Genomic DNA, 14,055 nt, shown 5'->3' with positions numbered 1-14,055 from the left:
GGAATATGAAGTTTGAGAAAAGCAAAAGAAAATGAAAATGGAACAGAGATGAGAAAGGAGGTTAGAGGCTGGAAGCAGTGACTGAGAAGGGTGGTGGTGGAACAGACTCATAAAAGCTGGAGCAAAGCAAGGCCAGGAAGGTCATTGCTGTCAGAACTGTCAGAACCAAAGGTAGAAGTAAATGCTTGAGGTTTTTAGCTGAATATGTGAATTGATGATGAGCCTTTGTAGCCTCACGTAGTTCATTGCACCTGAGAGGGGTACTGAAGGGAATGTCAGCGGTAGAACTAGCTTCTCTTAAGGGCTGAGAGGGCTCATTTCTGTAAGTCGCATGCTGCTGCTGTTCTCTATCACCCAAAGAGGAGGAGAAGGGGGCCTTCTGGTGAGGCGAGAAGCATGACACGTGGAGTAGTGTCCTTAGTATCTCTCTGGTGCTCTCTCAATACAACATGTTAAGAGCCCATCATCCTTGTAGGCCTACCCTTTTTCCTTAGTTGTCCCTTGTCAGCAATTGTCTGTTGTTCCTGTGTTTCATCTTTTTATGGCTTTGATGGCTCAGTTATCGATGACTTACTGGCTGGCCCTAAAAGGAGAGCGAGAACCCTCTTAATGCTCACCCTACCTGAGACACTGGCTAAGAAACCAAGTGCTTTTGCGTGGCCCAGCTGCTGTCTCCACTTGCCATCTACAGTAGCAGCACCCAGAGTAGCTGGAGGTGTCTGAGCAGGTGAGCTCCTGGCTCTAATCTCTTTGCTCTAGTCTTTTTGCTCCCAGGTAGAGCCTGAACAGCCTGTGCAGCATTGTGCTGGGTTTAGGAGATCTGAATAACCTAGTTTCCCTAGCAACAGTGGTCTCTTTAATCACAGAGATACAAGCCTACCTCTGTTATTAGTGTTAAGACTTGCGTAGTGTATCTGGCTACGGTAATACTTTGCTGCTGCTGGAAAAAATGATAGAATAAAAGCAAGAAGGTCCTTCTGCCTTGGAGGTAATTAAAATCTCCATAGGTGGATTTTAGTGATGTACGCAGCAATAATAGAAAGAAGAGGGATTATAACTACTTCTAAGCTTTTTAATGTGTGAAGGATCCCATGGGGATCCAGAAATAAAGTTTTAAATTCTGTTTGGCCACCTGTGACACTGATAGATTCATTCAACTAACCTTGTTGAGATGTGTTATTTTCACTTTTATGGCTAGGAAGACAAAATGATTCAAAGGTAGACTTAATGTTGTTGCAAAGGTAGGAATAAGTCTCCTCTTCTGAGCTCAAGTCCTCCACCTGCCCTTTCCTTCAGTTTCAGATAAAGGTTTCCCTGTGCGGTGGGAGAGAGAACATGTTACAGAAGGCAGAAGTGTGAAGCCTGCTTTTTAGCAGGAGAAAGTGAGGAAAGCGAAAATGCTGTGATTCACTGCAAGCCTTTCTGTTAATATATTTCAGTCTGTATTCACTCCCCCATTAACAGAAGTGGAATAAACTATAAATTTTGAAAGTGGGCATTGGGAGTGAAAGAAATATTCCTGCCTTAATTTCTGCACAGCACCACGGTCTTGTTACTGCATGTGTGCAGGAGAAACTGGTTTGGATGACAGCAGTTTGAAGAAACTTCTGAAGGAAAAAGAACTCTTGCCTGATCAAAGGCATGAAGCGTACGTTAAGCGCCCAGTACTGATTTTCCTCCTTGGATAATGCCAGTGTTAAATTGTCAGTAATATCTTGCAGGCTTCTTGGGTTAGAAAGTTGCACAAGGCACAGATGAACGGAAAATAGGTATCTGCACTCCTCCACTGAAGTTATAAGGTTTTAGGGTTTGGGATTTTTGGTTTGTTTTTTTAATATGGCATAAATAGTGCAGAGAGGCAAGGAGACTCCCATCCTCCTTCCTAGTTCTAATTCTCGTTTCTGGAATCAAAATGGTCCCTTAACCTTCCGGCCAAACAGAAGACCATCCACCCTGTGTGTGAGGAGGGTATTTTTACTTTTTCTTTTCAGTGTTTCCTTGGCTGTTTGGGTAGTGCAAGGTGGGGGCCATGCTGTCTTGTCTTCCGCATTCTTTTAGCCAAAGAGCTTTTGAAAATTTCAGCATGAAATTTGTTTTGCTTGTAGGTGTTGTAGACATCATCCAACTTTGGGATATCTAAAAACCTCTTTTGTTTGTGACTGAGCATCCTTATTTCAGCAACTCCCTTTCAAGCCTCCATTTACCAAATTAACTTAATAGGGTGTCTTCTAAATGACTAGGGAGCTCTGGAAACCTCTGACATCTAGACAAAAGTCCCTTCCAATGAACGTGTCCCACCCCCCCACCCACTCCCCGTTATTTTTTTTCTTCTCCATTCCTGTGGTCTTGCACAATCTAATGAGTCTTTTGAGGAACTCAGAGCTAAAGCACAAGGTAATACCACAAGCGGGTGGGTGACATAAAACTCACTGAGCTTGTTAAAATAATATTGCCGTGGTCCTTCAGCAGCCTAAAGGCCTTGTATAGAGCTGTTATTTAGCTGGGTGGTATTTGGTGCAAACCGAGACAGAGGCTCACTTCTACAGTGAGTTTATTGTTGGATTTTCAGTATATTGTTTGCGTAAATTCCCTAGACCAGCTCTCCCTTCTGAATAAGCCACATGGATCAAGTTTTATTCTGTTCCACACAAAGTTCACATCCTTTACTGGAATGAGTCATGCTTTAACTGAGTTTACTGTGAGGGAGGAAAGTGGGCTTTAAAATGTTACTCCTCCACCCTGCCTTAGTGAAGTATAACAGGATTATTAGTATGCTTGGCAGCTGCTGCTTATTATTTTCGCAGAACCTGGATATTTCTCAAAACAAGTATAAATTTGTTCTACTTGTGTTCAAGTGTGAATTTAATGCACAGTTTTAAACTTATAAGACAAAAAAGCTAATTTTTTTGTGGCTTTGTCTTCCCTAAGGCTCGCCTGCTACTGTAAAAGTGGATCTACCTTACCTCCCTGTGGTTTTTTTTCAGTTTTGGTAGAAGAGTGGCATTTTGTGACTTGTACCTGAAAGAGAAGGAGGATCTCTACCATTTTGTGTTCAGTGGCCCGTGCATGGCTATTACTGTTACACACAGGACACTTGTGGGCATTGACAGGTGAAAGTGCTTCTCAGGCCCATGTAACTCAAACGTAAGGTTGTCTCCAGCTTCTCTCAGGCAAGATGTATATAAAGCGGTGCCACTGTGCAGGAAGCAAATTTTGGTCCTCTGTGTCTATTTCTTTGTGCAGAGAGGTAACAGTCTTTTTCACCTCTGGTAGAGGGAGCTGCTCAGTGTGTGTCCGTAGTAGAGATTTTGCAGAAACCAGTCTCTGTACACAGCTACTGAAGATACCAGAACCAATTTTATTACTCATCTTCCCTGCAGGAGTTCATTGATATCTCGTGCAGTAATGGTTAATTTGACGCTTCATACCATCATCCTTTTTTATTTGTTTTTTGATTAGGGTTTTTTTGGGTGTTGGGGGAGGTGAGGGGTGGTAGGAGGGAGCAGGGTGGTGGTTTGCTCATTTAAGGAGTTAAGTCTCAAAATTGAGGAGGAGTGGCAGCCAATAGAAGAGAGCCGCTTAGGATTTTATTTTTGGCAGTAGGCCGGTTCACTTGACATGTAAGACCTTTCTTTCCTAGTCCCCTTGTTCCTGAGAGGTCTGAAAAGAGTTATGTTTCTCCCCTGAGCTTATGATTTTCTGTGATTGCTAAAATGGCAGGGGCATCATCTGTTCTTGTTCTACAAAAAAACCAGGGTTGGTTACCCATACCCACTACATTCCTAAACCCAGACTGCATAACTTCTATGGAGCCTGCAAAAGGATTTATTTTGATACTAATGCTTTTGAAGGAGAGCTTGAGGGAAGGAGGAGTAATTAAATGAATGCCCATGTTAGGTGTTAGAAAGGACTTTACCTTTTAGGACGAGTGAAGTGAACGTTTGGTGACAACACTCATTTAATTAAATTTACGCCTCCACTTGATCTATATTTAACTACCACTGACTGTGGGTTTACTGATAAGTAATCATAATAGCTGGGAGGCTGGCAGTGCCTTGGTTGACCAGCCTGTCTCCTGTCCAGCTTGACTCTGACCAGACAGATTTTTCTCCTGTGTTTTACAGATGCTTCATTCAGTGGCACGCCACCTAGCTATGCGTATGATGCAGACCGTGCTGAAGAACAGAGGCGACATCATGATATGATGCCCTATATTGATGACTCGCCATCATCCTCACCCCATCTCAGTTCCAAGAGTCGGGGCAGCCGAGACACACTATCTTCAGGGTCTCTGGAATCTACAAAATCAGTGAGTCCTTTCCTGCCTTTTTGGAGTCAGCAAAGCCTTGTAGGCTTGCCAGGGGTGTAGACAGGGAGCAAAGACAAGGACTACCAGCACTGTAGGACAGATTACCTGACATCATATAGCAGTGCCTGATTGATATTGTGTATTTAAAGCTAAATTGAGGCTTCTAGCTGATGCTAAGCCTAAACTTTGGGATAAATGGTATGTGTATGATTTTTAAGCCTCAGTTTTTCACGCTTTGTGAATTTTAGCGGAGAGAATTGGTGATTAATGGATGTTGAGAGGGTCTCTAAATACCAGATATTTTGGAAAGGAGACTCTGGAACAAAACATCTTGCAATATGATGTGCATGTAGGTTTGTCATTGCCTTTCATAATGGCAAGAGTTATTTTCAGGTAGGTTAAAGGCTTTGATAAAGCACTTTATCAAAGTGTAGAATATAAGATCTGTTTCCTTCACACTGTGAAAATGGAATAAGAGGAATTAAAACTGCCAGCTCTGAAGACTTTGGTGGGAGATGGCCGCTTCTTATAACAAATTTGACTATTCACTAAATAGCTAGCTATGTAATCAAATATGGTAGATAAATAAAAAGTTCAGAAGAGACCACCTCGCCTGACCTGTGGTTTGATGTGGACCTTCAGCCTATCTTGCTTTATTTTTGCTTCAGTGTCAGTAGCATGTCTATAGTTTGGAACTTAAGGAAAAATTCTATTTTTGTTTTTACAATAGTCTTTGTAGAGAGTCTGCTGTTTGCCTTGGTAAATAACGATTGACTCTGCTGTCTTCATAGTCAAAAATATCTTAGTTTCAGCTTGAATTAATCTATTTGACTTTCAGTCTTTGTTTCTCTTTATCCTTTTGCTTCCTAGATCGTAGAACACTTCAATCCCAAGTTTCTGTTTCCCTGAATATCTTTGTCATCTACAAAATTTTGGTTTCCCCAAGCCATTCATAAAAATGCTCAATAGCACGAAGACAACTGTCACTTCCTTCCTACTGTATTTCTAAGAAAGTGTAGCCAAACAACCTTGGATTCCCACATTGTAAATGACACTTTGAAATCTGTCATTTAACTGATTTAACTTATGTGTTGGCTTTATACTGTTTTGTCCTCTTAATTAAGCTGTAATGGGAGAAGAAGATAGATATTTTACAGATATCAGTGTACATGTAAATCAACACCATCAGCTTTATCAGACAGTTTTATTTATCTTGCATCAAAACAATTTCAAGAGTCTGACGAGTTCCACAAACCATTGCTACTTAGCATTCATTATATACATCCTTTATGGGTTAGTGCCATATCATATGCTTCCTTAATTTTTGTAGGATGAATGTTAGATTAAGAAGCCTACTTGAGACAGTGTTCTTGTTCTTCTTTTTCATTTATAAAAATGCATTGTCAAGATCTTTTAAAGTATTATCAAGTACATATATTGTTGATGTTTGCTTAATTTTATTTGACTATAAAGTAGTATGGAATCTAGTTAGCTGCTTATGCTTTAGTCTGTTAACTCCGAGATGCTTTTTTATCTCTCAAGATGAGAATTCTTGTGATATGTAAGAGGCTTTTAATGAAGAAATGATCATTAGTAAATTCAAAAGCTCCAAGAACATTTTAATATTGACTTGAGATTTCCAGGTTATGTTTCTCAGGATGAAGGAAAAATGCTATGTGACTATGTATGGCTGAGACTTATCTTCAAAGAACCAGTTGTCATAGTGCCTGTGACTGGAGGCCTGGAAGAGACACTGCCGAATATTTAATCTTATTCTTTATTTGCTTGAATATTGCCTCATAAGCATTTAAGAGTAGTTAATTTCAAAGTGGCCTTAATAATGCTAGAAGGCTGCCTTTTTAAAAATAATTTTTAACATAAATGGCTGCTTTATTCTCTCTGACTATAAAAAGATGTTTTATGGCTTCCAAAAGAAAGAGGTGTTCTGATACAGATTAGACTTTTAATTGTGAACCTCAGCTGCTTCAATTGATCCTGTCCGTAATTAGTCCACAAATGACAATGCCACTCATGAAGGACAGTCCATGACAAGGAGGAAGAGACTAATTTATATATGGTTGCAGTATTTCCCAAACAAGTTAAACTTTCTGTCATTGTGAGTTGATAGATGGCTTTTGCTGTAGTTACATTTTCAGCTGCAGTGGAAAAGACATCAGTAACAAAATTAAGTGTTAAACGCACTGTGCTGAGCCAAGCATATAAAATACGTTGGACCAGAAATACCAGGACGTATGTCTTTTCTGTTTTCTTTTTCACTACACTTGATTAGCAGAAAACATTTTCTTATTCACATGTGTTTGCTTTTATAGTTGTCTCCTTGCCCTTTTACTTCTTAGTGCCTGCAATTACTTCTGACAATTTTAGATTTTTGACCAGATTTTGACCTTTATGACCAGAGTCTAGAAGTCAGCAGCTAACTGTATGTAACAACAGAACACATGCACTATATACACCACTTCACAAAATATTAAGATTGTGAAATCATTCAGAAGTTGACTTTGGTTATCCAGCCTTGCCTTGTGCCTGTAGCCTTGTCTTGAATCTTTGTGATAACTTTCAATTACGCAATCATGTCCTAATTTTTCTATGGGGGTTCTGCATTGCTCAGTGTATATAGAGAATGATGCTCACTGGATTCAATATTTTATCTCTAGAGCTATGTGTACACCTTATTTACAGGATACTGTGCAAACTCAGCTCTGAGTACAAAAGTACTCATTTCCTTTTGGGATGACCATTAACTCCAAATACAGTTGGAATGCTACAGAGGTCTTAATTATCCTTGTAATGTTCCTGTGAGATAAGGGGATGTTATGTTCACTAACCACAGGTAATCAAGGCAGACAGATCATAGGAAAAGCATCTGCTAGTTTTGAGTGCTTAATATGAGATGCATAATGTTCCGCAAACCCAGGTTCTGACTTTTAATGCAGTTTTCTTCACATTTAACATGGAAATCCCTTTAATTTCACTTGTGACCAAGAGTTAACAACACTCCAGTCAGGCACCCAGCAAATGGAAAACATTGCGAACAATGATATTTTTTATTATTATTATTTTTATTTAAACGTAATTCTAAGTAATTCACTTAGACACAGATATAGCAGCATTCTATTGTGATGTTCATCTGCCTTATCCATGAGACCAGCCTTCCTCTTGGAGACTGCATTGTTGCTATCTGGATATTGAGGCTTTCTCTGGGTTTTGTATTTTTCTGCCAAGTGTTTGACTAAGTCCTTCCATCTCCTTAGAGCAGCTGTAGCCTTTGGTTGGATAGTGCGTCAGGGTTCCACCTGGTCTACCCAGCCACCATAGAGGAAGTGCAGAGTGGTAAAAAGAGTGTCTCTTCCTAAAAGAGAGTGAAGGGATACCTCCTGGACTATTTGTTCAGGGGCTTCATGTCGTTCCCTCAGTGTTGTAGGGTGACCAACTCCCAGCACCTCATGTTCTGTGTTCCAGAAGGTTTGTGCTGTTCTACACCTTGTCATTTGGGATCTGTTCTCCAGTCCCCCCCACCACCTGCGTCATATAAGCAGACTGAAAGATGCTGTCTGGTCTGCCTCCAAACTGTACCACTACTGCCACCTCTTATGTATTCATATTCCACCTGCTCTGTCTATTGCACAAACAACTGTTGCTATCTAAGGAGGGTGACAAGAGGTACACCAGCATTAGTTTTGTCTGTGACCCAGAGAGGACATAATCAACACGGGCGTTTGTAGTGTGGATCTCGGCATCCCCTGACTCATCATTTTTGTGGTAAGGAGGCCTTAACAAATGTTTGCATTGAGCAAGCTAGGTCGTACCCCCTCTTCTGGCTCTTCCAGAATCTCGTGCTGAGCTGCTGACGCACGTCCCGGCATAAAGCCAGGGCTTTTGCCAAACTTTGACTCTTGCTCTGAAGCAAGCCTACAGGGGAAAAAGGAGAAAGGAGAAATAGGTTCCACTAATGCTTAAGTTGTTTGTTTATTTAACTTCAGAAGTGATGTAATTTTCCTGAACCTTGCTGTCTGTAACAGTTGAACTGTTGTGATTGAACTTTCCAAAAATTCTGGAAACCTGTCTTGGAAAATGTCAGCCCAAATGTTTGCCAAATAAGACAGTGCTGGTAGCTTCAGAAGGTGTCAGACAGTGTTTGTAATAGGTAGTGATAATTCACTTCCAGAAAGAGAGAGAATGTGTCTGTCAGTGGAGAAGATACCTGGATAGAGTTAGAGGAGGACAGAGGGCTTGCTGCAGTGTTCTTGGGGCACAGGAAAGTGTTGGGACAGTTGGAAAGTTAGTGACTGACATGCTTCACTAGAGAACAAGTATTGCCGAGAGTTGTGGAGCAGGTAGCTTGCAGCTTGGAGGCTAAAGAGACTGAGAGGATGGGAAGCTTTAGCCGTTACGCTCCTGTTGCTGCTACTCACGTGGGGAGAGATTACAGTGGTGGGAAGGGTAGAAATAAGAAAGGCCTTTCAAGATCTGCTTGCTGACAAAGCCAGGCTCCAAGACGTGTGTGCAGCTGAGGGTGTGGGGCTGTGTGGAGGTGGGAGCAGGGCAGCCAGTGGAGAGACAAGGCTGGTTCCACACCCCAGGAAATGAGGAGAGTCACTTTTCCAGAGTTTAGAAGATGAGTTTTGTGCCAAAACAGATTCTCCAATTCTTGTATTTATCATGCCCAGGGAGGCAGGAGTGCTAAAGCTGAGCGACTCCTACTTTCTGTTGTGTTTGGAGGGGAAATTGGCTGGTACTTAGAGATTTCCAGGTAGAATGTCTCTTCCCTTTTCTGCTGTGCAGCCCATGGTTGGTGCAGCATTGGCAGCTATTGCCGCTCCTCAGTCCAGATTCTTTTGTTCTCACTATCTTCCAGCTACGTGACAAGCAGGGCTGTGGCAGAACAGGTTGTAGACTTTTCTCCTAGCTTGGTCCCAATGGGGTCCAGAAAAGTTGACCTCTGAAGCTACATCAATAAATGGGATTACTGCTCTGCTTAGTACTACCACTACTGGCTTGTCCTTCCCTCTCCAGCATTCCAAATCCTTCTGCTTTCTTCCTCTCAGTATTTGGTTTTGTTTGTTTTTGTTGTTTTACTGTCACTTTCCCCTCACCGCCCCCAACAGATGCAACTTTTCCTTTTTATTCTCCAAAGCTTTGCTCCTTAAGGGTTCTGCCTGGATGTACAGCCCTTCCTGAGGAGAGCTGGCACACCAGTACTGATGTTATAAATAATGTTGGCTCCTCTCCCTGCTCCTTCCCCTCCCTGCATGGAGCACAATTGGCTTGATTACAGAATTTGCCCTGTTTAATATCACCAAGACAAAGAGACACCTCCAGCCTGTTTAGCAGAAGCTTTCAAAGATATTTACACTTTAAAAATTGAAATGAATAGTTTTTCTCTTTTGTAGGCTGTCAGCTTCTCTATGAGATTCTGAGCTGTCCTTACGGGAAACCGCTCCTTTGAACACATTCATTGCACAGCATATGAACACACTGTACCAAAGGAAGGTCTGAGAGTTAAAGTGCCTTTTATACACCCACTTTGAGTCACTGATTCTCGTTACAGAGCTGTGCCGGCAGCAACCACTTTGCAAAATCTTATGTGCTGTGGTTTTTAGATTCTTAATCTATGTTCTTCTAACATTTGCAAGAAAACAATTATTGCCGTTAATTTAAACAACAACCAGAAGCCCCAAGTTCTTTAAACAGAGTAAGGAAGAGCTGAATCTGTCTAATCCTTGGAGCTGGTGTATCTCAGGCTTGCAGTAATTGAATACAACATGCAATGCCAACCTGGTTAGTAAACTAAAGTACTTAGGCTGACAAGCTGTAAACACATTCAAAACAGCCATGGCTCGGGGCCAGCATATGCGCGCTCTCTAATATCTTCAGTGCTTCTAACCGCTCTAACTGGCCTTGGTTCAGGTCGCAAGATTGTGCTTATGACTGCAACTCAGTCTTTTAGTTTTTAAGTCTTTGGAATAGCAAGAAGCACCACCTAGTTGAGAAGAAAACACCAGAACCTTATAGGCATGAGAAATCTGTGAAACTTCCTTTATACAGCTTTCCACCTTCCTTTTTATGTTGGTTTTGTTTTTGTTTTGTTTTGTTTTGTTTTTTAATGTAGTTCACGAGGAGTGGGAGCAGAGCACTAATTTCTTGCTTACTTGTTCATAACTGGCTGGGTGTTGAGTCCTCACAACTCCCATGGCAGACAGACAGGAATGCTCTGGCTGCTGCCCCGTGATAGTCTTGTAAGACAGATTTATTCTGAAATGTGTGGTTCAGGAGGTAGCCAAAAGATGGAAAGGCAATGGAGAAAGGCTAGAAATGGATGCTGGCATCAAAGAGGTAGGGACAGAGTCAGAACATGAAATACTAGTCAGACTTGTACAAGTAAAATACAGGCTAACCAGGCTGGGTAGGAAGCATGGGACGGACTGCTGACCACCTGGCACTCCCTGCTGAGTGGCTCGAGTTTGCCAATACAGGCTGCTCCCCACATCCTGCTGGGAACACCCCATCTGCACTTTGGTTAATAGGTGTATTTTCCCCTAGCTAATGTGGTCTGGTAGATGTGGTACCAGCTCCTCCCCTTGCCACAAGCAGCTCAAAGATTTGTGACTGCTTGCTTCTTGCCAGGGTAAGGGAAAAGAGTCCTCAGCCTTGGTAGATTTCCCTGAACCAGTGGGGAGCTTGATACCTACACCTGGGATGTTCCCTCTCTTAGCTGCCCTTCTGCCTGGAGTGGAGCAGCCAGCGAGGCTGTTGTGGTCGCAGTGTTGCTCTTTCTTTCCCTTTTTTGTCAGATACGAGCAAAGCAGAAAATGCCCTTGGCACTGGGTGCATCACATCTTGGCTTGCTGTAAGGGTAGAGTGGAAGGACAGTCTCGCAGTATCTCTGCCTGCTAATTGCTCTGTCTTGTTTTGGGTGAGCAGGTGAGCCTGTTCCCAATTCTGTAAGTGAGGAATGTTGTAATACCAAATAATAAACCTGCTCCTCTTTGCCCTGATGTTGGCAGCAGCTCCCAGTGAATTTCTCAGTCCTGGAGTACGTTTCATAACAAGTGTGACTTAAAAAGCACCCTGAGGCTGAAGAAGCACAGGGGCTGTTTTCCAGATGTTCATCTAGCAGCAAGAGATGCTGCTCAGCACAGCCCCAGATGACATTGTCGGAAAAGGCTTCCCTCAGCAGGAAACTCTTGTCAGGGCACTGGCTCTCAGGAGGAAAGAGAGAATGGCAGCACAATGCAGACAGCAGCGTCTTGGCGTCATATTGATCCCTGACACAGCAGGAGCAGCAGGAGCTCATCTTTTCACATATAAGGAATCTGTATGTAAATTTGAAGTACTGCATTGGAGACCTTGTAATATGTGATGTGATTGTTGCCTAAACTCCCCTGAGGGTTTCTTCAGCAACTGCTGCACTGTAGCTTAAAGCAGTCAGGCCCTGCCCTGTCTGGCTGCGTCTGAGGCTAGTTTTGCAAGCATCACGCTTGGAAAATGCTTCTATTAAAAAGGGTTAGGACAATACCGTGGACTTTGCAAAGTGACCTTGTGGTAATGGCCAGGAAGGAAGGCCTCTAGTGTGTCCTGGGAGATGTTTGTCTCTCTGAAAGCACATCTCTCTTAAAGAGAGAAAATTAACATTCAGGCAGAAAATGCTGTCTCTGTCAGCTGACGGTGCCCAGCAAGAACTGGCTTGTAAATTAAAGCTTTTATTTGTGAAGAGGAAAACTGTTCTCAGTGCTACAAGGAAAACTGTTGTGCCACTGTCGTGATGGGGAAGTTTGAATCATTTAAATAACTTGTCATTGTGTGCTGCTCTTTACAGATGTTGCAAACATACCCAGATGGTTTTTAAATCCTCACCTCCTCCAAGACAACCTGCTAAAGATAATAATAGTACTGTGTCAATATTGACCAGTGACCTCATCCTCAGCAGCAGGGGCTTTGGAGCACTGTTAGTTTTTCTCAATGCTTCTTTGTGAAGCTGCATTTTTCTTTTGTAAGTGTTGTAAGAAATCTTTGGAAACCAAGAGGTATTGTGTTTTTCTTGCAGAAGGGCTGCTACATCCCTGTCTCTTGGATGAAGGCAATCTTTGTTAAACATATTGGGGCTGTCTTGATTACGTGTACGTACCATGCCTTACAAAATGGTCTATGAGGTGAACATCCAGGCAGTACTGATACAGAAATCATAAGGAATGGTCATAAAATTGTTTCACGTTTCTGTCTGAGCTGTAACAGCCAGTCGCACAGGTGCTCTGTAGATGCATAGAATCTGTTGCAGCTTTCGTTTTTACCGTGTAGTTTGTCACTGGTGTTTTTCTGAAATCTTCTGAACACGACTGCCGAATTACAAATTCCTAGCTTCTTTGAGATGCCCTTTCAAGATTTTAAAAGGCTCTGTGGTTCTTACTGAACCTTACTGAAGGGTGAGATACAAAGACAAGTTCTTCTTTCCATGTCGTACCTGATGTGTGTGTAAATTCTACTCATTTCCTTAGAACAGCTTCTGTCTGCCACTTGTATTTAAGAGGTGATGGTGGTATTTGACACCTCAAAAATTTTTTATGAAGTAGTTGCTGCAAGGTCTTTTAGCTTAGAAAATAGCTTGTGAAATTTAATGAAAGCATGCAAAAACCAGGATGGTTATTGGTGAGACTGAATCCAGAAATATCTGGGAGCGTGAGGATCCGCTTCTTTATTCATGTGGTGCGTAGGCTCAAAATCACACTCAGAATGTGATAGTTACTGTAACTTACCTATAGCCAAGATACCTTCTCTTCATAATGAACCTCATGGATACATCTCCTGGGTTCAAAGCAGAGGACCCTAAATTAAATGTAGCTTTTTTTGTCAGCTATAGGGCTTTCTGTTCAGTCAGTAGAGTGGAGCATACTGCTATGTTTCCTGATCCTCCTGCTGCTGAAATCAATAGCTGAATATTCTTCTGGATGTTAAGAGGAGTACGATGGAGCCTGAAAAGACCTACCTAAAGCCTTTGAAAAGTATCTGCCCTTTCAGATCCAGCTACTGACTCTATTGTTAGAGACGTTTGACAACATGAAAGGTTGCAAGAATTGTAAAAAGCCATTTGTGTGAATGACAGAAATAAAAAGAATGGGAAATAGGATTTTGTAAAAGGGGGTGTTTCTCATTATTTATAACCTCCATTTTTCGGCTACACTTTTTTCAGAGTTTATGGAAATACTCAATTTAATTTTATCAGGTTAAATATTTTTCAGGTAACAGTTTGAGAGGAAAGATAATTGAAATTCAACAGAGGGGATTACTGCTTCTCTTAACATGTGATGTTAGTCTTCTCTTGATGTGTACATTTGCCCATGAATGTGGGGTTTTTTGGTTTTTTTTCTCTCTTTCTTCAGTTGCTTTGGTTAAGAACTCCTTCATGGAATCCCAATAAGAAAACCAGCATGTGCGTTCCAAGCAGTGCTGATTATTCCATCCTCTAACTAAAAATAGACATTGTGCAAGCTGGCACTGAAAAATAATTTAGTGAATAGTAGAGAGTGGGAGAAAGAACAGCCATCTTAACAGCAATGTCAGGCTGTAACTGCTGTATATTCATGTGCATCTGTGTAGATGCAGGGGAAGTGATCCTGTCTGCATAGAGAAACATGGCTTTGGAATAAGATCATAGGGGACTCTTGTGGGAGGAAAGAGAAAATTGCACATAACCAAGAGTCCCTAAGATTTGTTTAGGAGAATAACTTCTG

General features: G+C 41.8%; 1 protein-coding gene across 1 annotated transcript in view; it reads left to right on the top strand.

Moving 5' to 3' along the window:
• Positions 1 to 14,055, top strand: part of BCR (BCR activator of RhoGEF and GTPase) — a 107,059-nt gene that overhangs the window by 46,463 nt on the left and 46,541 nt on the right. Inside the window, exon 2 of the mRNA XM_054220019.1 lies at positions 4,125 to 4,309. Coding sequence (XP_054075994.1) covers positions 4,125 to 4,309 — 185 coding nt within the window. The remainder of the gene's footprint in view (positions 1 to 4,124; positions 4,310 to 14,055) is intronic.

The sequence above is a fragment of the Rissa tridactyla genome, chromosome 13 (genome assembly GCF_028500815.1).
Source record: "Rissa tridactyla isolate bRisTri1 chromosome 13, bRisTri1.patW.cur.20221130, whole genome shotgun sequence".
NCBI lineage: Eukaryota > Metazoa > Chordata > Aves > Charadriiformes > Laridae > Rissa > Rissa tridactyla.
This window is presented reverse-complemented; position numbering and strand designations above follow the sequence as displayed.